Genomic DNA, 23,145 nt, shown 5'->3' with positions numbered 1-23,145 from the left:
CATTTATGTATATATATATATATATAAAAGAATGTATTTTATAGTTTATACTATATATTGTTTATTTTTTCCTTTTTTATTTGGAGTTCACTTTTAATTTTGTCCACTTATCATATATTTCGAAAACAATAAGACTGATTGGGTCTTCCCAATCTTGCTGATCGTCAAATTGGTTTGTTTTTATTTTTAACTTACACATAAATAAAAATATGAAAAATAATTTACACATATATATTATTCAAGTAGTTCTTTACTTCCGCAAAAAACATAGATAAGAAAAGCGTTGTTGGTGCAACAGATTATTAGAATGAGTGCGATATATATGTATATGTATGTGGCATGTGAACTTGACTCGAGTGTCTACTTATACATATATGATGTACTTGATTTATGTATGTACATATTGGTCATGGTTGGTAAGATTACAGATGAATTGGTCCTTGTAAACAGTTACCAATTTAGAACACAAAAATGTATTATATTTAAATTACTTAAACTAACTCATATCAGACTTTTATAAATTAAAAAATATAAGTTACAAAACTAACAAGCTAAGCGTTTATTTACAATCTTGCAACACTGTAGAGTATTATTCGAGCAATCAAAAATCATTTGCGAAATTGAAATTATAAAAAAAAATAATGACAATAACATAAACGAAAAATGGAGTACATTGAAAGTGGCTTTTTGAAGTCCTTAATAACATATGTGAGATAACAAATACAAATCTGAGTGAAATGCTACAAATATGTGAGTATTGCGGTTAATCAACTGCAACCTCAACTCAACCTCAACCTCAAAATAAATCGAATGCAAGGCAAATAAAGATTTGCTCTGCTTATCTTATGGCGATTGGTCAGGGAGCGGCATCAGTAAACTGACTATGCTTGTGTATATATATTTGTGCGCTTACGCTGCCCAGCGTGATTTTTGCAACTCGATTTGGCCCTCCAACGTTTTGGCCAAGTATATGACCAACAATTGCAGCAGAGCAATGCCCAGCGCAATGCCCGCAATCGTATACAGATTCCGCTCAGCCCAGACCCGAACGATTTCGATGCAGCCACTGGGCCAAATTAGTTTGCTGGCAGCGGCAACTGAATGCTCCTGTACGCCATACCCGCACATAATGTTAACCAGTCCCGAACTGATATCGGTCGCATTGATGCAGCAGCTATATGGCACACCGCACTTTTCCACGGACGGCGACGAGCAGTTGAAGTACTCGTTCTTGCTCCAGTCCTGGTATCCATCATGGCTCAGGCCACAGCACTTGAACTCCTGCTGTGCAAAGTCAATGAAATTCTGCAAGTCCGGATCGTCGCGATACGAGTGGATGATCTTATCGGTGAACTGATCCTCGAGGAAGGAGTTCATGTTTTGTGGGAACACAAAACAAATGATCGCTGTAAGGCATACACAATATGGATTAGAATGAGCTGAAAGCAGCTGCGTGGATTGACTGCCTACCTATGGCCATTTCCATGAGGAAGAAGATCAACAGGCACATGGAATAGAACTTGAGCAGACAGGTGTTCTCGCGCAGCGCGCCCAGGCAGCCAGCGAAGCTGACTATGAATATAACAATGCCCGTTATGATCATCACTAGCGATATGTTGAGTACAACATCGTAAATGGTTTCCAGCTTCACCCATCCGTTCGCATCCTCCCATTTGTCCATAAACGCATATATTCCAATGCCCAGCAGCAGGCCCCCAAATAGCCAGAACAGGAAATTCAATATGAATATCATGTATTTGACGCAGGCGCTAACGAACGTAAAGTGATGTGGATACGAGATACGCTGGTGCATGTCGCGCACCTCAATGCCATAGTAGCCAACGCCGCCTCCACCACCACCTCCCCCATGGTATCTGTAGTTGCTCATTGTTGTCGTCTGGCCTCTGCAGCTGCTTGTTGTTGAGTTGAGTTCACTTCTGTATGTATTGTGTGGGTCAGCCGGTTTGCGCACACTATTTTTTGTCCGAATTCATTTTCACTTTTTGCGTAAATTGCAGCTCTTTTGTTTTTCGTTAGCTCCTGTTTTATTTCATTGTTTTATTATAATGAAGCGTTCGCATGTTTAGTTTACACACAAATCTGTGGCTTGAATATTATCGATACATCGATCAAAATATCGATGTTACATGGCCATATTTCTTACTGCTAATATCGATATAAATAATACAGTTTAATTCTATCGATAGCACTAGCTGTTTTAATAAGCGCGGATTTTAAAGTTTCTTAATGAGTAAAATATTTTACATGATGCTAATGAATTGCTGCGTCTGAATTTCTATGACATTTGTGCGTTACAACTAATTATAATTTGGATCAACAAGAATTGGTCGTGATGGTGTCCCATTTTTTTTTATGAATGTCCATTCAAAATTCATTGTTGATACATTTTAGTAACGCTAACCGATTTTTGTTCTTTTCTTCAAATTTTGGCGGTTCAGCATCCTCCAGCCTAGCCAATAAATATCGAAAAATTGACCAATCAGAACTGTGCAAGTAGTATTGTTATTTAACATTTATTTTTGATAGAATATGGTGCATTCTGTATAACAAACATCGTTAATGATAATCATAATATTAATTATCATTTTGATAAGTATATGAGGTCGATTTGATCTGTTTTTGGTAGCCGATAGTTGAGAGCAGGGAAAAAGAATCAGACTTGGGGTTCATGAAGCAACTGGTTCGATCAAAAACCCAGTATTCTTCGAGATATGCACGTGAATGATTCATCGCGGCGTCCAGTTGATTGCAAGTTGTTAACAACTGATAATGATAGTAGCGAACGGCGTCCAAAGTTTGAACTACACACCATGCAAATCCGGCAATAGTCATTATCTGAGATAAGCATTCCGTTATTTTGAAGTATGTGCGACAAGAACAACGACGGTATTTAATAGTCTCAGATCGATAGCAGAAGCAATCGTTTAGCTACGATCGACGCACGCCAAACATGAATTTCCTGCTGCGCTTCATCATCTTCTGCTTCGATCCGCTTGGCCTGGGACGCCGCTTCTTTGTGCGTCCGGCGGTGAATCTAACGCTCAACGTCTACGATCGCTTCCGCAGCAAGGCCGATGAGAAGGTGGACACGATACGGGAGCTCATCCTCCGTCTGGGCCTGATCGCATTTGCCGTTGTCCTAATCATTTGGCTTGCCGTATTCATATATGCCGCCTTCTACTATTTGTATATGCCGCCCATATCGCATACGCGACCCGTTCACATGCAGTTTAAGTGAGTACAGTGATCGCTGGCTAATTGCGTTATTTGTGTGAAATGTGCAATGAATGTGAATTGTGCATTGCAATCGATTGCAGAACGTGCCTGGAGACAAGCACACCGTGCACCTTTCCGCACGCTCATGTGTCGCTGACGAAGAAGCAACAGCTGCTGATGGTTGGCCAGGCGTACAAGGTGATTGTCAACATTGATATGCCGGAGTCGCCGCAGAATCTGGAGCTGGGCATGTTTATGGTATGCGCCGAGATGCGCGACTATGATTCAATGTTGCGTGGTCATTCGTGTCGCTCGGCAATGATGCGTTACCGTTCCCCATTGATACGGATGATATCGACGTGGGCGCTTAGTCCGCTCTATGTGCTCGGCTGGAAGGAGGAGTTCCAGAAGGTGCCGGTTGAAATATTTTCACGATATTTGGAGGAGCGACAGCATCCCATTACCGATGTCTATGTGGAGATACAATCGCAGAAGATCCAATTCTATACGGTCACATTGCATATTGAAGCGGATTTTACTGGTCTGCGGTACATTATGTTCAACTGGCCGATACTCTCGGCAATAGTGGGTAAGTTCGAATCTCGAATCTCGAATTGCATTTGATCAGTTATCTTAACTTAAATGTACTCCCTTTTCAGCCATTAGCACCAATTTATTCTTTATATTGGTCGTTTTTCTGCTCAGCTGGTACCACTGGTCCGATGCCACCTGGCTCCACAACTTGCAAATCAAATACGCACGCCTCACGAACCAGCTGCAAAAGAAGGCCAGCAGTGTGATCCTGTCCAGCACGAGCAGTTTACGTGACGAGGAGGAGATGAGTTTGCTCGATGAGAAATACGAAATTGCCGATGTCGGCACCGATCCGGCCACCGATGAGCTAAAGATGGATACGCCTAGCGATAATATTTCGGAAAGCACCTTTGCCCTGACGCTGCGTCAGCGCAAAGGTAAAAAAGAGAAACCATAATGGATAGATTCCAAGTTGAATGCCAACACAAAAATTCCACCGACTGGCCATGTGCCACAGACTAATAGGTTAAGGATTATTGGTAGTTGCCAGCTGCGTCTGCTGTGTCTGCAGCGTGTGCAGTTTTTGTTTTTTTTTCTTCTATATATTGAAATATTGCTCTATTCTTGCGAGACTTGTAGTGAAGTACCTGAAGTGTACATACATATTATGATCAGAATGAATGGAACAGTTTATCGCCTAGTTATATGTAGACATACCCAATACATTCATTGTACGCAACCATTCCCATTATCGTATGTTATATGATGAAATGTACTGCATTGCATATCAAATTATAAATTGATTACCGAAACGTGATATTTGTGGCATTTCTCGTTGGCATTATGTGGGTGGAGTGGAGAAAAACAAAAATCGATTTTCTTCAAATTTCCTTCCTGCTCAAAATTGCATTACTTATCACCTTACAACATCTTGTTAATATATATATAAATATATATATATATATACATATTGATATCAGCTTATGCGAAATGTTAGCAAATAATTGTTGAGGTTTAGGATTTCTATGTCCTCAGAATATTAAACATGTTTCCCTAGCTTATTGCAACTTTTTCTAGCTGAGGCAAGCTGCTATGTTGTTTCTTGAGGATGTTAACATATTTATGAATATATTTGAGTTATCAGTTGGAGTTGTTGAGTTGCAAGCAACAGAATCTTTAGAAATGCTTGTCGAGATATGTAAAATAAATCAAATTCTACAAAAAAACTTGTGCACAAATATCCAAAATGAATCGAAAAAGAATTATTTAAAGGAATGTCAAACTTTTCGGTGTGTGCCAAATGTATTCCACATAAATCTAGAACCTAGATATATATAGCTATATCTAGCTATATCTGTGATACTGGCTACATGTATAAGAAGCGGATCAATGAATGACAAAATTTTAATATGGCAATACAAATACATAAGTAGTTTAAATAAGTGCAATTGAAACATTACATTTAGCTGGACTTTTCCTCGTCCGGTTCGGATTCGGAGGACCAAATCGATTCGATAGGCTCTGGCGAATCCGGTGACTTCTCAGCTGTTGTCGCCTCGTCGGGAGCATCGCTTGTGTTCTCTTTGACATTGACGGCTGCCAGCAGTGGTTCACTGAAGACGACATCCATCAACAAATATCCAATGTGCTGGGCAGGAAAGTCAATTAGGAAGCACACAATAATCGCAAAGCCCACAATGAACACCAGCTCCTTGAGGTTTACCTATAGGAATCGGCTAATGATTTGATGGATTCGAGTAACCCAATGGATAATGCGTACCAAATCTGTGATCTGAAATTGATGGGGCTCCTTGACACTCGCCGTATTCCAGAGCACAACAACATAGCTCGCAAGCTGCAGGGGAATCTCCATGCGCGAGAGAAGGAGCACAGGTCTCGCAATGTTGGGAAATCGCTGCACTAGACTCTTGTCCAGGGGGGCCATCAGAATGACCCAACATATGCCCAGGCCGAGTATTAGCGGACTCCAGGCCAAATATGCAGCTGCCTCCGAAGACTTGTAAACGAATTTGCTGCGTATGCCGTCCGCCGGCGACCAAAAGCACCAGGCAATCCCCAACATTGCCAGAACCCAGCCCGCTCGCCGGAAACGTGGTGCAATGCTGAAGGAGCCGGACTCGCTGCGTAACAGCAAGCCGGCTCCGATGCCAAGCAGATAAGTGGTTGCCCGCGCAATTGGCGAGGTGTAAATTAAATTGGCAGTGCGATAGAATTTGCTGATACTGTTGATGAATAAACATGTGAATAAACGTTTGGTGGTGTTTCATTGGGTTACCCACTGAATGCCGTGAAACAGGGTCGGAGCGAGATGATCCCGCTGGGTGCGCGAGTAGCGCGCTGCAACGGAGATGGCATGAAAGGCGCCACAAAGGAAAAATCCGGCCTCCGGATCGGTGAAATACAGCCAGACGACGAGTGCGCCCAAGAAATACAATTGCATATCCAATGACAATTGCGCTGTGGTCGGCGAACACTGAAATCAAACCAGGTGGGAATAATTTGTATTTTGTATTTGGATTTATTTTTATAGTTACCATTTCCTCTAGATCGCCAGTGTTCTGCACACTTAGGGCACTCCGCCACATATTCTGCTCGCATAGACGCGCATTCTCACCCACCAGCAAATTCCAGAGCGGACCAGTGCCCAGGTGGGGCAGTATCCAGGTTTGAAAGCCGAGCACCGCCAGTATGCTGGGCACATAGCGGCACGCCTTGTGGCTCACATTGCGCAGGAAACTCAATCGGCAGGTTTTCTCCATGTCGTGCGACAGTTGGTAAGCGACCAGGAAGCCGCTCAGCAACAGCAACATATCGCTGTACAGCAGGGGAGTGCGGTATGTTACGCCCCAGAAGCGGTTGACGGTGCCGACAAATGCGTCTCGATTCGTTAACGGCAAGTGGCCGGCCATAATGAACTTGAGGTTAACATATATCATCAATGTGGCCAGTATCTTGAGCAGATGAATTAGGGGAAACTCAATATCCGGCGATTCTAGGCAAATCAGAGATTGTAGAGTGCGTTGCGGTGAAAAGGCACTCAATAGCCTCAGATGCAGTGCCGGATTGCCGGATGCGTCCACTTGCTCTGCTGTACTTTCATCAGCAACTTGTTGGGGTTCTTCGATATCCTCGGTGCCTGAAGCTTCATCAGTCTTATCTGGCGGCGCCACTGCGGATTCGTCATTGGCATTGTGCTGTAGTCGCTGCAACTGGCAGCTAATCCAATCCCAATGCTCCCAAACGAGCGCCAAGAGACAGGCCAGTCCAAGTGCGGCAATGCCTAATCTATGAAATGGTTTGCACAAAAATCATATTCATGTATTCATTCACGAGCTGAACCATTGAGAATATATATGTGGCATGTTTAGCCTCCATTAAATAATATTACTTTTGTTATTAATCGTGGTATATAAATATAAATGAGGAGCAACAAAATTCAGTCTAAAACTGAATTTCGAATATATATTTTTTTAGTAATATTTGACTGTAAATTTAGCTTTTTATTATCCATATTCATAATATGGAATCAGAAAGATATAATGCAGTTTTGCTAGGTTACTTTTAGATGACTACAATATGGCAATTAAAGCAACTATTTGAAAAAGAGCATCGCAAATAAGAAAATAATAATTGAATAAGAAAATTAAAAATTCAATTTCAAGGAAGGAATAGTTTAAAGTTTTTTTTTTTTAATTTTTATTTCTATATATCTTTAAAGGGAATAACCGATGCAGATCTTTGAAGGATGTGCCCAATAATCGACCAACCAAATTTTGGCGTCTTTAAATTTAAAATTGCGGAAAACATGTGGTTTTATTTGTTGCTTTCGATTATATCGATTTCTCGAGTTAAGTTGCGGACGGACAGACGGATAGGATCACGGATTACGGATTACGGACATTGCACAAGGCCAACATATTCTCATAGGAAATTGTGAAATTGTGTTATTAAAGCCAAGCTACACTCACATGCCCGTTGCCAGACTACTGTCCTTGGACAAGAGTTTCATGAAACTCTTCCGCTGCTTGGTGGTGCAGTGCTCGTCCCGCACATCGATATGGAACTCGATGCCAGTGTCATTGTATGGCCGGAGGCTTGTCTCGATGATGTTGTGCACCACGTGGGCGGAGCAGGCGTGCGGCACACAGATACCCCAGTTGGCGATGTTGTAACGTGGCACAAAGTGCTTGGGCTGCAAAATGTGTTTTTTTTTGTAGCAGATCCCCTGGGGTTTGATTTCGATTGGGTATGCTACTCACATTTTTCAAGTGGCCGTGCCACAGTCCGCGTCCGTGCAACAAGTGTAGCGGCTCCTTAAGGCTGCCGACCGTCGAACGCATCTCGATCTGGGCTAAACAGTATTTGCCAAGGACTCGAATTGGTTGCTTTGTGGTCACCTTAACCGATGTGGACACCTTGGTGCATTGGTCAAAGTCACCGAACTGGTTAATGTTGCCGCGCAGCAGACCGGCACCGATTTTGCCAGTGGCATCGAGCACTGCAATTGAAATAAGCAACAGAATGTAAGGACATCGGTGCTGATCCACCAGAGATGATCGATCCATCACTGGTGGTGCTCATTCAAAATAAAGCCTACTCTGCAACGTCCACAATTTGTGAGCGCGCAGCTGGCGATGCAGCAGCTCCAACTGCTGATGGCACTCTCCGCTCCTCGCCTGCGACACGTTGCCAATGAAGGCGGGCAGCGAGTGAATCAGCAGCTCCACATTCTCCTCACTCTTGGACCGCTGTTGCGCTTTTTTGCCGCTAACATCCCGGTTTATCTGACTCCGATCCCGTTCCCGTTCCCGCTCCCGTTCCCGCTCTCGTTTCACAACTGGTGGCTCCTCGGGGAAGATGCTGTTGAACGGCCAACGTTTTAAATATGTGAGCCAATCAATATTGCTGTTTTGTACTTTTTGCTTTTTGTCTTTTTTGCCTACTTGAGCGACATCTGCTGTTTGCTCGGTCAGCCAGTTCAGCCAGTTGAGCATATTGGTAAATGGAGATTCCGTCTCCGTCTCCGACTCAGTGGCATCGTTGCCATCCATAAAACTGTTCCAAATACGGCTAAATAGCGATGCTTCCGCCACAGCGTTTGTATCAGCGTCATCATCAGCCCTGCCATTGTCGTTATCATCATCATCATCTTCATCATCATTATCGTCATTATAGTTTTGACGTCTTGACGGTTGGCTGCCTGCCTGGATCGCATCAGTATCATCATCATCCAACTCATTATCATCATCCATGTTATAAACGCCTGAATCATTATTATTATGATCATCGTTGTCGTCGTCGTTGTCGTCATCGTTGTCGTCGTCGTCGCCGTCGTCGTCATCCGTTCGCTGAATTGGATGAAATTTAAACTTACGCCCAGCGGCTCGTCGTGAGGTCAACTTCCGGCCCCCGCCCACAGCTTCGGATGTCTGCGCACAAGCAGCCGCATCGTCCGACCCCTGGCACAGGTCACGGCTCAGCTCTTGGGTGCCCGGTGGCAATAATAAACTGACAAATAGCAGTGCTAAGCAAATGATACAATTCGCTGTTGGGCCGCGAACCATTTTAATATGATTATTTAATTGAAATCCAGCTGAGGTCAGTTGTTTAAATCTGTGGCTGTGGCTGTGGCTGGGGCTCGCTGTACTCGAAGTCGAAGTGGTATTGTTTTGTGTATGTCTCTTTCCAAATAGTTTATTCAACCTTTTCACACAGACTAATTGTGCCCATTGCAAAATATTCCCAAATAAATGATATTTTGTATGCCTATCATAGTGTAGACACTATGCTCTCTGTGCGGAACACGAATGCTGCACTTTCTCTGGGCCTCAATGCTATTAATAAATTGCTTATACACAACAAAAAGGAACAAAAATTGAAACGCATTCGTTGCAAATACTCGAATATTTTTTTATTCACTTCTAAATACATATGTGGTCCCTAGCTTGCAAAAAATAAATAAATATAAATAAATACAATATTTGCGGTTGCTTTCTGAGCACCGCAAGGAAGATGCCCTCGTCTAACATTTGAACTATTAAATCAAAACTATCAACGGATTGCCACACACTAAATCATCATAAAATATTATATTAATATTAATATTATAGAAATGAGTGTTTAGTTTTATATTTTTGTATATCAACTGCAGATCAAAAATATAGAAGAGATCATCGATTGATAAGAGAGACTAGCCAAGTTAAGTTTGTTTTTGCAGTACAGGGTATTGCTTGGTTCAATAAACTGATGCTTGTTAAATTATATAAATATACAAATCATTTATTTTTCACTACAAAAAAGTTGTCAAATTATTTTTAACTCTATTTCTACTTTTTCTTTTGTTGTGGCACTTTCTGTATTGCTTTCAGATTGGGGCATTGTTGCAAGCACTTCTCGGACACTGAACTAATGTTGACATCTTTTCTGTATGCGACTTTTTCTCTTTGCACTATTAGATTTTGTGTACTTATGAGTTGAGCGAAATAAAATCGAAATTTATTCGGCTACTAGCAATAAGCAATAAGCGAATATAAAATCAAGAGTATTTTACTTGATCTAAGCGAAAGTTAACAAAAGTAAGACAGCGAACCCAATGAAATATCTATATATATATATATTGGTATATCTATATATATCTTGTTCTTGGCATGAAGTCCACAAGATGAAAGAAACACATTCAACATTAAAAGAATATCGCAATCAATTCAACACATCCTCATCTTCGACTAATTGATGCGTTTCATTGGGATGCTCCACAATGGAGTGAAATATTGATTTCAGAAACGGCGAACCAATTGAAAATTGTTGAAAGATTTCCTTATTTTGGTTGAGCGTCTCCAGGATAAATGACATGGAGTACGTCTTGCTTGACAGCCAAAAACAGGCCCATTGATTGATCGTATCTCTGAAATCATCAATTTGTACAACTTGAACTACACAAAATGGCAATTTTTATACTCACTTAATGAGCGCATGCGGAAAAAAATGTTCAATTGTTGAACAGATTTGAAGGAAGACCAAATTTTCGTTGGTGTTCCAACACGTGGACGGATTCGACAAGCAAAGGTACTCCGCTTCGCCGCTATCATTATTCAGTTCAATTCGTGACTCGACGACGATGTAGTCAGCTAGATCGTCCTGCTGCAGATCCTTTCGATCACCAATGATGCAGAGGCTCGCACGATGTAGCAAGGCCGTCCGAGCAGCCAAGTCACAGTGCTTGGGATCCGAACAGGTATAGAGCACAGCATGACCATGACTGCACTGCGAATTAATTAGACTGGAGATATTTAGACGGCTGCGCACATCCAGATATGCAAAGGGTTCATCCATAAGAATGATGCCCGCATAACCAATCAAGGATATGGCAATGCTCAACCGCTTCAGCATACCGCAGCTGCAATGGGATAGCAAATGAAATCGATTGCTATACAAATCGAATATGTTTAGTAATGCTTTCGCTTCCTGTAGAGCTCTTGCCGTGCGCAGACCACGTATAATCAGTAGGGTTTGAATGTACTCGATAACCGTTATTGCATCCGAGATCGTGTCATTTTGGGCACAATAGCCAATAAGTTGATAGTTGTCGTGCTCAGTGAACTGATTGGAACGCCTGTCGCAGCTGCTAACATCCCCTGTGCTGTGCCGATAGGCGCCCAGAATCGCTTTAATCAGCACCGATTTACCCGATCCATTAACTCCAACCACCGATACGGCTTGGTAACTGCGAACAAATACAAAATTAACTACATCAATTATTAAATTATTTGAGGCGGCTCTCTGACTTAATATAGACAAAAACTGGCACAGTTTGGCTTTATGATGGACGCCATCTTTACCCTTTATAAGATGATGGCAAATAGCAGACATTGTTTTCGTAAAGATTCAATTTGATCACAGATGAGATCCATATTATTCAAGAGTAGGAAAAGCAGCAGAAGAGATGTGTTTGTCAAAACGAATCTTGGCATCAAAATGAATACCCAAATCATAAATTAAATGGAATAGAACAGATGCATATGCATATGTTAACCACGTACCGTTCCACCATAAAGTTAATTCGACTTAAAACCACTTGCGTTGAAAAGCAAACACCCAAGTTCTCCACATGCAACGCCTTGGTCCTTGCCAATTGACGCTCCAATGTACGCACTCGAATCTTCTCATTGATCCACGTGTTGTCCAGCTCATTTCGGTTTGCAGAATGCAGCATTCGCTGGTCAAAGCAACTGTCTGGGCTGTGATGAGGGAGCCAGAATTCTTAATAAATCAAAAATGTTACTTCGATGGAACATTTGGCACTGTCTCAAATTGAATTGTATGCCACATAAAGTGTTCCAGAAATATGTGTGTCGAGCATACAAATTTATAAAAGTTGACAGACAGCAAAAAATACAATTTTGATTTTTTACTTACTGACTGTCACTTTTCAAATCATCCGTATTAGTAAGTGGCTTCAATTTGGGCACATTCACACCAAGGCACAGATACAGCAATGTCCAGATCAATAGAACAGTAAGGTATGCCGTCCACGTTTGATCGAAATAAAAGAAGTCTTGCTTTATTTCAGCTAAGGAATGAAAACATCGCAATTACTTATTTGTATACAATGAGTAATTAAACACTTCTTGTCTGCCCATTTAAGGCTAGACTGGAGCTGAATATCTATAAATGCTTAAATGAATCGTAGAAAAGTCTATTGAAATAATATTCGGCATGTTTATTATTAGGCCATTAGAAGAATTAGTAGTTAGATATACCATTTTATATATATAAATAAATAATAAATATAAAGTATAACAATAATAAATATTGCATTGGGAGATGTATTAAAGTCTTTTCGCTGAGGCAAACTTACGCATGCATTTAGCATAATAATAATTTAATATACTCGTATGCTTATTCAAATCAGAATAAAATGTATATAAATGATTCAATATACATGTGTATAATATGTGTAAGTAAAAACAAATCTATTGATTAAAATAGTGATAGCATCTACTTTGCATTGCAATCTTACATAATTTCATGGGCATTAATACATACCACAACAGTTTGGAACTCGCTGGCAGTGTTCCAAATAGACACTGGTCTTGTAGGTCTGCACATCAGTGCATATATGGATTATCTGCGAGATGTTATTGATGTGCATCAGGTTGCTCAATAGTGCATAATATGGCAAAAACATTAAGGTCCACACGTAACCATCAAATCGTGTTTCCGTCCAACCGTGCCGCGACAGATACATGACGATGGCCATCGAGTAAAATTGTAGAATTAGTATATAGCCAATGCGCAACTCTGTCAGCCAAAGGGAGCCCAGTGTGTTGAGGGACATTACGCAGAGACCAGCAAGCAGGAAAATATATAGAAGTGTGACTGGGTGGTAGGGTTGGTTGGCTTGATTGCTGTCGCGATATTTAGGTATCAGACAATGGACAACTCACAATAATCATAGGTATCCAATGGCAACGAGCTGTGAAAGACGAGATAGACTGCATTCAGCGGGATCAGACTGGCGACTATCTTGAGCATACCATAAATGAAGTTGGCAACGCTTAGGGTGCCATAACGCATGCCCCCAATCAGTTCCACACGTCTGTGGCCCGTCTCACGCCCCTCGCCGACATCCAGCAGCGACAGCGTCCAAACATAACACAAATATAAACTGGTTGCGGTGCACAGCAACTCGTACAAGCGGCTGGCATCGCTGTTCAGATATGTCGTGTGCAGAGTGGCGAAGGGCAGCAACTCAAGCTTAACGCTGATGCCAGAACTGGAGTTCACAAATCCACTGCAAAGATACATATAAATGTGTAGATAATATGATATTAGCAAATGATGGTAGGCAGTGGCTGGGAGAGCAGTATGAACCCACACTGCCAATGCATCCATCACCAGTGTTAGGCTGACTGGCGCCGCATTCATCAGTTTATTGTTGTAAAGCGCCTCAACTGATTCATCACTAAATTTGGCCGCCACAACGAAATTCAGATCGGTAATTATCATGTTCTCTGCCATATGCAGTCGCATGAACTTCATTAATTCAATGTTCGGCTCAATTTGGATAATCCGTTGACCGAGTGTGGCGCAATCGAAATAGTGTTTACCCGCTGCCCGCACTGCATTCACGTCCGAATACTTTTGTCTCAGCAACGTAATCGGATTTTTGAAACGGTTCATTGTCATTGGGAGTGTTGGAATCGCCTGGCGCTCTTGCCGTACATTGAGCATGGACAGACTCCAGGCGCACAACAGACTGGGCAGACAAAGTTGCAGCAATGCCAGTGCATAGTTGCGTACGTCTTGGAGAAAGCATTTGCGCAGCACCACCTCAATGTGGTTCAGCACCAGTACGCTTTTCATCACGAACTGTTCCTTTTTTGTCAAATGCTGTACCTGTTCGACGTGATGCAACCGACTGGCCAGCATTGGCAATCTGCTGCTCCCGCGTGCCGTGCCCTTTGTTGGCTTATACATCGTGGCCTTGAGTAGAATGTGCTCGAGAGAGTTCGACATTAGCTGGTAACTATCTAGTCGCAACTCCTTCTTGTTTGCTGGCAGCAAATTCAATAATGTATACAAATGGTTTAAGTCCCAATCCTCAATTACAAAGACGGCTGTATCGCCCAACTTGGACTCGAGCTGCATACGGGGTATGTGCTGGGTGAAAAATGCCAATAGCTTCTGAAAGCTGCACATGATGCCCAGAGAACAAACCTGTAAGACAGACACACACAATATTAATGAAGAGAAAACATGCACCAAATAGTGTTTCCCAATAAAGCCAATAATCATTATAAATATAGAGACAGATATGTTGTTGAAAACCAATTTCATTTTTTGTTACAATCCCATATACGCACTCAAAATATGTTCTTTTTTTTAAATACTTTTTAACCATACAAAAAATAAAAAAATAAAATATATTTGCATAGAAATATATTTTTTATACTTCAGAAATTACTCACAAATCGTAAGTTTTTCAAACTAAAACTTATGAATTTTTAAACTATACAAAATGTTTGTAAATGTAAAATCTTTAAATTATTATATTTAATAATAATATAATATAATATATAATAATAAAAAAACGCTCTGAAACTTAAACATATTTTGATTTACTTTTAAAATATACGCGCCGGAATTAAGCAAAGAAAAACCCTAAAAACACAGTTCAGATATATATACATATTTTCTGAACAATAAGGTGATCTATCCATGCCTCTAAAAGTATGGTGATTTTCTAATATTTAAGGCAATTTTTCTTCTGAGTGTATTTAATTCTGCTTACCAGTCGATAAACATTCTTATTCAGTTGCAGTAGACGCCTCGCGTTGCCGCATGCAAACATTGATCCATTCACCAGGAGGGCAATCCGATCGCCCAGTTTACTGGCCACATGGGGCAAGTTGGTTGTCATTAAGATCGTGCGATGCTGCCGCTCGCTCAATGCAAATTTATGGAAGAGGCGTTGTTTCTCCGCATCCACGCCTTCCAACGGCATATCGAGCAACACAATTCTCGTACGTCCAGCAAATGCACACAGTCCCTGCAAGAGTCGCCTCTGACCAGGCGTTAGTATCGTGACGGGTGACTGGCCGAGCTCCTCTGCCCCAATGCAGCGCAGATACGAGTGGACATCCTGTTGCGACTGGTGGCGAGAAAGACCCCGCAAGCGGCACAAGTAGATCAGATGCTCGACGAATGTGAATTCGGTGTAGAGATTCGGGCTATGCAGTGAAATGCCAACTTGATCGAAGGCATTCGCGGGTTGCTGCATCACGTCATAGCCCTGGATGAATATGCTGCCAGAGTCTGGCTGCGTATGGCCGGCGGCCATCTTCAATAGGGTTGTTTTTCCGGCCGCATTGTGGCCAAGTATAACCAACAATTCATTTTGATACACCTTCAGCGAAAAGTTGTGCACCACAAATGTTTTGGCATACATTTTGCAAACGTTTTTGAACTCAATGACTATCTGACGCCTTTCATCGTCTTCGGCTTCCTCTACTTCATCCTCTTCCACATTGCTAGATTCGATATCGTCATTGGGCTCAGTGGACGGATCATGTGTCGCTTGTTGCAAATAAAACTGGGGTACACTTCCTTTTGGATCCGTTTCGCTTTCTGACGATTTTTCAAGATCAAAGTCATGGTGACTCAACCAAACCAATAGCTGTTTGTCCAGTAAATATTGCCGTGTGCCAAGCTCTGTAATATCATCGGATTCGCTGCTGGAACTGATGCTAGTTTCCTTATCATCTTCTGTGCTATATTGCTGAGTTTCTATCTTATTTGGTATTTGCTCTTGTGTCCGGTCTTTGAGCGGATCCACCACTTTCGTTATTTCAGTCTGTTTCATGAGCTCAGTGATGCCCTTGGGCAGCTTCTCCTTGAGTTCGATCTTGCTTAGCCTGACTTGGTTTTTCCGCCGTTGTCGTTGAGTTACCCATCTGTGTAGCTTTAACATCAGGAGTCGGCATGGCGTACACTTGATATAGTTTTGTACACAGGGACACACATTGCCGTTGAGGATCGCCGCCAGCAGGACATACACAAAGGTCTGGGCATAAAAAGCGCCGATAAACATTAAAAGCGTTGGATCGCTGATCATCAGAGTGGTCTTCAGATATTGTTCGACATTCATATTTTTAGTGTCATGCTCAAAGTACAATATGCGCCTCAATCCCTGAGACATTGTCACATTGCACAATAGAAAAGAGGCTACAAATAACACAACATTTGACGTTGAGTCCAACGACTGTCCTAGGATTAGTGGCAGCGGCACCAGTATCCAGTAGATTGGCACCAGTGCTACCACCATTTTGGTGGTGCGCATTGTGGTGGCTATAAGTAAAGAGAAAGCTACGACGGAGAGCACATAGGACGTCAAGAAGAATAACATTATATACCATGGACACTTTTTGAAGACCGACGAGTAACCGCTCCACTCAATCTACAAACGATTATCTTAAGCATAACTGTTAAGGCCAACAAATCAATAGGCGGCATACCTTAAGCACCAGGGTAAGATTCACACAGGCTATGACCAGCAGCCACAAGCCATTAAAATACCATGCGACAAATTGCCATCGTGTGCCGGCATGGTTTTTATCCAGTGCAAAATGAATTGACTGTTCGCGGTCCTCTACTATTTCCTGTCGCAAAGCAATATGAAAAACACTTATAGACAGGATGTGGATGGATATTGTGTAAAGTGAGTGTAGGTGACGGTGTATTTTGTGGCCAAAAAGAAGTTCGAATTTGATGACTTTTGCCAAGATACTAATAATATAAAACAAGTAAGAATCGACTACAACATGGATTTTTCTTATCCGCTGTTGATGGAATTTGAGCAGCTAATCAATAATATGTCAAGCTATAATATATATTACTAAGAATGCTCTGCCTTTCAACTTGTAGCTTTTAATGTAATCGGAAATCGATATGTATCGATATATATGAAACGGTGGCAGTTTTTGATCCTGATCAAGAATTTATATACTTTATCGGTCGGGCTTCCTTACTTCCTTCGTTCTGCCTGTTATACACATTTTATGAATTTTTAATGGGTTTTAAAATAATTCCTAATTTTCCCAAGCACCATCAAAATCAAACTCCTTTTAAAATATTATTAAAGAACCATTTTGAGACTTTTGCTAAAATGCTTACTTGATGGCCTTATTTGCATATACATCTGAAGTACCAACCTTTGTTAAAATTGTGACTGGAAACATGAATCCGAGTAAAAGCACTAAGACAGACGCATCGATGCTCTCGCCAATTAGCGATTGAACGGCCTTATTTGACTCGTAGGGGCGAAGGAGCACTTCCGGTATTTCAGCATTGCCGGATGCTATGCGCAGGTACTCACTGCTAATGTAATACTGCAAAGATGTGAAGCCCTCCAGCACATAGCTAGATACGCTCGATGGGTTGCCAAGCATGGTGTTCACTCTCCAGCTATCGCCTATCCAGGTGTCCTCATAGAACCTCAACTCGGATGGCATTAATATTGAGAAATGTAACTTTTGGGGCAGACCGCGCTGCAACTCGTCCACATCGTGAAAACAGACGCTGGCAATAAAATGCTCTGCGGTTGCCCGAATGCGCAGCGTCTCGCAGTCACTGCAGCTGTAGATCTGTGTCGCCTCCATGGACATGGCCCGTGCGGCGCCTTCAACAAGTTGATGTAGTCCAGCTGTCACGTTTGGGGCATACCCTACAGTTATTTTTGGTATGAAGACATTGCTTTGAAAACTAAAATACGCAAATTGCCAAATCAACATATTCCTTCAACGACTATTGAATTAAACTCTGTGCAACTTACGTTTTCTGCTCTTTGACCATCTCATCGCGACGCTTGTTTATCTTAGTGATAAGTGCTTGCCACCACATTTCATATTGTATAGTTTTTAATGTGGTCTTCGAGAGACCCGAACTGTCTGGCACAAATCGCAGCACAAATATGAAAAATGAAAATAGCGCAGGCATTATCATCGCTGCAAGGAGGGTTAGCTTCCGCTTCTTTCGGCATTTTATGTTTTTTGATACCATCAGATAGAAAATCCGACAATTCATAATTTTGCACAGCATGGTTTCGAGTAACCTTTCACTTAACGTTTATATTCTAATTCATTTATCTTTAGAACACAATTTATATTTTATCGAAAGGAAAGAAAACTCACAGATTACTTTTAAATATTAAAATTGAAAATAAAAGCGTTAATATATTTTTTTTTGGAATATATGTTATATTTTTAATTATTACAAGTTTTATATTTTTTAAATAATGCGTACAAATAAAATATATATATATTGCAAAATGACATATCATTCAAGTTTTAACTTAATATTGGTTTCCTTTTAGGCATTTTTTTCATTGTTTCATTTTGTTGCCAGATATTGCAACACAGCATAATTTGATTTACAACTATTTATTTAAATGTATGACAGTTGAATAATAGTTAACATAACGAAATTAACAAAAACTTTGAATATATGTATAACATATATGTTTTTTTTTAAAGATATGTTTTTATATATACATGTGTGCATCATCATAAATGTTCTTGGGAATACCCTTATGCGCTTTGTCAAGACATGTGTCATGTCATGGCCTTAAAAAAGACAAGGAAAACAACAACAACAAAAAAACAAAAAATAAAAGAAACAAACACAAAAAAGCGGTAACAGCATCATCTTGAAGATGACAACGCAAGCGCATCTTTGGGCCCTCTATGAGTTCTATGAGTACTCGGTTGAGCTGTGCCAAAGTGTGTGTAGGCATTTGTGCTACGAATACAAGGGCCTAGGACTAGGTGTCCTTGAATATTAGGATACATTTTTGTTATTGTTGTTGTTTTTTTTTTGTTTAATGTTTTTTTCTATGTGTTTTCTTTATGTGTGTGTGTGCTTTTTTTTGGTGTGTTGCAAATTGCTGAGATTAATAGATTTGGTACATGTCGGTGGGGACTATTTGGCACCACAAAGAGCAACACCCGAAAATTGCTTGTGCCTAATTCTTGAAGTCCGTGCATGGACATAAATATGTACTTCTTACTAATTTACATACATATGTACCTACATGTGTACAAATACATGAATATATATGTATGTATATACACAACAACTTGTGTGTGTATGCATTTACATATGCGTGAGTGTGTGAGTGTGCGTGCGTGTGTGTGTGTGCGTGTGTGTGTGTGTGTGTGTGTATGCATACGGAGCTCTTTTGCTGTTGGCTCCACATCTTAATTATATTTCTGCGCGTTTTTGTATGTGTGTAAGTATTTCAGAAACAGATGTCTGCTTGTGTGACAAAACACTAAAAATATCTCAAGCATGTGGCATGGTATGCCAGCAGTTGCCAGAAACAACCAGGCTGGGCACCAGTGCGCGCAGTCAGGCACTCAGAGTCATGCCGCCTAACCCCCACCCACCCCCCGCCACCGTTCGCATGAAACAACAACAGAAACCCCCTATTCACAATCTTCACTCCCAAATCGTCAATGCTCATACCCATGCTCATTTTGGCCACACAAACAGCAAATGTCAATGCTTGCACTCTCACGCAGAGACTGTGTGTGCGTGTGTGTGTGTGTGTGTGAGAAATAGAGAGACAGAGAGAGAGCGCTGGATAGAGAGAGAGAGAGAGAGAGAGAGCGCGTAGAAAGCCGAATAAAAATGTCCCAACTTGTAGCAAACCAGAACAATAACATTTTATAAAAAATAACCTACACCCCAACATCACCTAAGAAGGCAGAAGACAAAGAGAAAAACAGAGAAGGAGAGCGAGAGCGAGAGAGAAAGAGTGGAAATGAGATGGATAGGCGAAAACAGGAGGTTCCGAGCACTCTCTGAGAGCAGAGCTCGGCTGATTCTGCGCAAATGCTCACGCGCACAACGGCCGCGGACGAGGTCGTGTGTCGGCAAACGCCGTGCTGTGCATCCATCGAAACCAAGCGAGCTACTGATGGATGCTGGCTGCAGCTCCAGCTGGCTGGCCTAGTTATTCAGCGAGGAATAAGGAGTGTGTGTTTACTTAGTGCTCGCGCTCCTTTCCCAAAATGCCAAGTTGTCGGCATATGCTCTGCGCTGCGAGCGATGTGCTAATATTACCGAACCACGCATGCTTGTATGTGTGTGTGTGCTCTGTGTGTGGCTGTGTGTGTGTGTCTGTGTGTGTGTGTGTGTGTGTCTGTGTGTGTCTGTGTGCGAGCGCTGTTTGTGTGGTCTGATTGTGTCACTATGTCAATAGTTGGCGTTGGTCTTCTTGGCAGGTACTCCACAGCCACTTGCTGAGAGTAGTGAGCGCCGCTCTTTGCAGCTGATGTGCGGTGCTGATGCCAGACTTCGTTGCCACCCCGCCTAACCTCTGACCCACACACGCACACAAACACAGACACAGACAGCATGTAACAATCGTAGAAGCAGCAACAGCGGCAACTGCGGCAACAGCAACAGCAGCGACGCAAGGCATCTCGTTATTATGTTTACAATGTTGTGCAAAGTTGTAAATGAAGCCAAAGACAACACATACATGTGTACACATACATACACATACATACATATATATATATATATATATATAATATGTAAATGAGGATATACACCCTTGTACAATATATATACATACGTCGCTTTTTTGACCTTTCTTAAATGCATATTTGGGCAGCAGAAAAAACTTAAAGTGTGGCTAAAGTTGACACAATCATATTTTATCAATATTGTCTTGAAATAATTTAAGTATGTGTACCATATATGCTTCTATACATTCAGTGATAAGTGGATTTGGAGTGATGATAATACTATTATGTTGTACTTGAGTAGGTTTTCACAATTGTGGGTGGGTCTGATTTGCGCTCACAGTTTGGTTTTCCGTATTCTACTCTTATCTTCTTTTTTATCAGTAATATATATTAATTTATCATCATCATTCGATTATTGGATACATCTTTTAAGTGTGTGTTTTCAATTGGATAGCAATCACGGCATACGCTAATTTAATAATGTTGAGAAGATATGCGATTGCTATAAGACAATTTCGGCTTTGTCGTCTCAAGGGCACTTCCTTATTGCTTAAGCTTTTAATTAGTCTGCAATAATGAGAAAGAAGCATGTTCCTTGGCTGTTTGCAGCTAGTACACATTGTTCACATACAGGTGTGGCGAATGACTCTGCTTGCAACAGTGGGTATGTGTGTGTGTCTATGTGTGTGTGTAAATAACAAAAGGCAATGAACGAGGAAAGCTAGTGAAGCTAAATTGTTGGTAAAGGGCGAAGTTCACTGTTTTGTGTGTGAGTGTGTGTGTGTGTGTGTGAGTGTGTGAGTGTTTGCGCGTTTGAGTCTGTCTTTTGGTATCTATTTTGATTGTCCATCCCTTTCAGTTCATCTCCATTTACAACGACTATTAATTATGTATGCCTCAAAGGTTCAACTAGTAAATTGGGAACCTCCTAAATAACAAATATGTTGTCAAAAAGTGTAGCATAGTTTTCAGCGCTGACTGCTTCCTCTGGGAGGCAAAGATTTGTTTAGGGTGGGCAGAGACTGTTTTTGGCAGGGTAGTTTGAAAGTTTGGGTCTTGATTAGGTTTGCAAATCGCATATTATTGAATTTGACAGCCTTCAATTCATGTAAATTTTCCATTTTTGTTTACTCGTATTTGCCGGAATTCCGGAATTTGCTCTAACGAACTTACATATGTATGTATGTATGCATGTGTTTGCACATGTTAGCGTATGTGTACATGCCCAACTGGAATATGCGATGTATGTATGCATACAAGATTATATTTATTTCATCGCACAGATTATATTTATTTCAATCTTTAATGGTCAACGTAGAGCTTACTTTAATTTTACAATTATATGAGTTGCTAATAAAAACCAAGTATTCGTTAATAAAAAAAAAAAAACAAATAGAAAAAATACATTATAATAATTTAACAATTAATTAAGTGTATTTAGGCAAATAGTCAAAGAGTTAATGTTGTTGCAATGGCTCGTTTAAAATCCTGTTTTGCTCTTCCTATGTAACTAAGTCTCGGCTTAAGACTGTTGGTTAGAATGAGAAACATTATTAATAGTTAATTATCTTTATTTATTTATATATATAAGAGCACATTTCAGACCTTTTGATGACAATACCATCTGCAAATTATACTTGAGCGATGTTAATGTTGCCTGAGCCTGGGGATACAAGATACACAGATACAATCAAAACTCACTCAAACAAGAAAACAATAGAAGCTAATTGTATCCTTTATTCGAAATTGCATTATGGAGCAGTTTTTTGCTTCAAAATCGGTGCTGTGGTATTCAATTCAAAGTATGATTTATATTAAAATCGAAGACAAATCCTTTATTGTTATATTTAATTTTACTTATTTATTTTTTTAATGTGGACTCAAAACAGATCACACTTTTTGAGAAGGTTTTTATAAACTAAAAGTATAAAAATATACATATTTAAATCAGATATAATATTTAAGCAAGTAAAATAAAAATCAATGATTAACTCAATCAATCGTATTAATGTCAACAATAAATTATTAAAGTGTAATCGGATTTTAATCAGTAATTGGATTTTAATCAGCGTGTTTGCTGATTATCTCTCTTTTATACCAGTTTCCGCACATTTATAATATACGTGAGGACGATTTGTGCACGGATTCTGCTGAAATCAGTGCTTTCCATCCGCTGATATGATTTTGCAATGCCCGAGTCGTCATGTGAAAATGTTCACTCATATTTTATAGTTGCATTATGCCCATGTCAATTATTGTCTAATTAAAGGTAAATTCTGTGTAAGTTGGCTAAACAGAAAGCACTTTGTCGATGGGTGGC

The 23,145-nt window shown here is 40.7% G+C and overlaps 4 protein-coding genes across 5 annotated transcripts; 1 reads left to right on the top strand and 3 right to left on the bottom strand.

Annotated features, from left to right (window-relative positions):
* Positions 1–555: 555 nt before the first annotated feature.
* On the bottom strand, positions 556–2,029 carry LOC6565052 (tetraspanin-33). The gene is made up of 2 exons (XM_001991744.2): positions 1,471–2,029; positions 556–1,406 (listed from the first exon to the last, which is right to left on the bottom strand). The coding sequence occupies exons 1-2, from the start codon at positions 1,886–1,888 to the stop codon at positions 910–912; spliced, it is 915 nt and encodes a 304-aa protein (XP_001991780.1). The 5' UTR covers positions 1,889–2,029; the 3' UTR covers positions 556–909.
* Positions 2,030–2,766: 737 nt separating this feature from the next.
* Positions 2,767–4,588, top strand: LOC6565053 (seipin). Its single transcript, XM_001991745.2, has 3 exons — positions 2,767–3,255; positions 3,339–3,826; positions 3,897–4,588. The coding sequence occupies exons 1-3, from the start codon at positions 2,972–2,974 to the stop codon at positions 4,226–4,228; spliced, it is 1,104 nt and encodes a 367-aa protein (XP_001991781.1). The 5' UTR covers positions 2,767–2,971; the 3' UTR covers positions 4,229–4,588.
* A 569-nt stretch (positions 4,589–5,157) lies between these two features.
* On the bottom strand, positions 5,158–9,538 carry LOC6565054 (nose resistant to fluoxetine protein 6). 2 transcript variants are annotated; one of them, XM_032737992.2, is made up of 8 exons: positions 8,736–9,502; positions 8,390–8,652; positions 8,052–8,290; positions 7,761–7,984; positions 6,327–7,077; positions 6,072–6,265; positions 5,552–6,014; positions 5,158–5,494 (listed from the first exon to the last, which is right to left on the bottom strand). In XM_032737992.2, the coding sequence occupies exons 1-8, from the start codon at positions 8,744–8,746 to the stop codon at positions 5,234–5,236; spliced, it is 2,406 nt and encodes an 801-aa protein (XP_032593883.1). In that variant the 5' UTR covers positions 8,747–9,502; the 3' UTR covers positions 5,158–5,233. The 2 variants fall into 2 exon arrangements, with proteins under 2 accessions (XP_032593883.1, XP_001991782.2); XM_001991746.2 differs by having other exon boundaries at positions 8,390–9,538.
* Positions 9,539–10,454: 916 nt separating this feature from the next.
* Positions 10,455–18,390, bottom strand: LOC6565055 (ATP-binding cassette sub-family A member 17). The gene is made up of 11 exons (XM_043216064.1): positions 18,125–18,390; positions 17,467–18,054; positions 16,809–16,977; positions 15,086–16,750; positions 13,670–14,511; positions 13,239–13,585; positions 12,838–13,170; positions 12,208–12,361; positions 11,832–12,029; positions 10,754–11,515; positions 10,455–10,696 (listed from the first exon to the last, which is right to left on the bottom strand). Exons 1-11 carry the CDS (start codon positions 18,388–18,390, stop codon positions 10,492–10,494), a joined length of 5,529 nt encoding a protein of 1,842 aa, XP_043071999.1. The 3' UTR covers positions 10,455–10,491.
* Between the last annotated feature and the right edge of the window lie 4,755 nt (positions 18,391–23,145).

The sequence above is a fragment of the Drosophila grimshawi genome, unplaced genomic scaffold (assembly GCF_018153295.1).
Source record: "Drosophila grimshawi isolate 15287-2541.00 unplaced genomic scaffold, ASM1815329v1 contig_848, whole genome shotgun sequence".
In the NCBI taxonomy this organism is placed as follows: Eukaryota; Metazoa; Arthropoda; class Insecta; order Diptera; family Drosophilidae; genus Drosophila; species Drosophila grimshawi.
This window is presented reverse-complemented; position numbering and strand designations above follow the sequence as displayed.

What these genes read in the sequence shown, in the direction of transcription:
- LOC6565052 (XM_001991744.2), bottom strand. Translation starts at nt 1,888, where the DNA reads ATGAGCAACTACAGATACCATGGGGGAGGTGGTGGTGGAGGCGGCGTT. An exon ending in CCTCATGGAAATGGCCATAG is followed by an intron (nt 1,407 to 1,470) that starts GTAGGCAGTCAA and finishes TATGCCTTACAG; the next exon opens with CGATCATTTGTTTTGTGTTC.
- LOC6565053 (XM_001991745.2), top strand. Translation starts at nt 2,972, where the DNA reads ATGAATTTCCTGCTGCGCTTCATCATCTTCTGCTTCGATCCGCTTGGC. An exon ending in CCCGTTCACATGCAGTTTAA is followed by an intron (nt 3,256 to 3,338) that starts GTGAGTACAGTG and finishes AATCGATTGCAG; the next exon opens with AACGTGCCTGGAGACAAGCA. An exon ending in GATACTCTCGGCAATAGTGG is followed by an intron (nt 3,827 to 3,896) that starts GTAAGTTCGAAT and finishes CTCCCTTTTCAG; the next exon opens with CCATTAGCACCAATTTATTC.
- LOC6565054 (XM_001991746.2), bottom strand. Translation starts at nt 9,356, where the DNA reads ATGGTTCGCGGCCCAACAGCGAATTGTATCATTTGCTTAGCACTGCTA. An exon ending in ACCCTGTTTCACGGCATTCA is followed by an intron (nt 6,015 to 6,071) that starts GTGGGTAACCCA and finishes ATTCATCAACAG; the next exon opens with TATCAGCAAATTCTATCGCA. An exon ending in AATTTCAGATCACAGATTTG is followed by an intron (nt 5,495 to 5,551) that starts GTACGCATTATC and finishes CGATTCCTATAG; the next exon opens with GTAAACCTCAAGGAGCTGGT.
- LOC6565055 (XM_043216064.1), bottom strand. Translation starts at nt 18,390, where the DNA reads ATGCTGTGCAAAATTATGAATTGTCGGATTTTCTATCTGATGGTATCA. An exon ending in TATGCAAATAAGGCCATCAA is followed by an intron (nt 16,978 to 17,466) that starts GTAAGCATTTTA and finishes CCTGTCTATAAG; the next exon opens with TGTTTTTCATATTGCTTTGC. An exon ending in ATTGGATACCTATGATTATT is followed by an intron (nt 13,171 to 13,238) that starts GTGAGTTGTCCA and finishes CCTACCACCCAG; the next exon opens with TCACACTTCTATATATTTTC.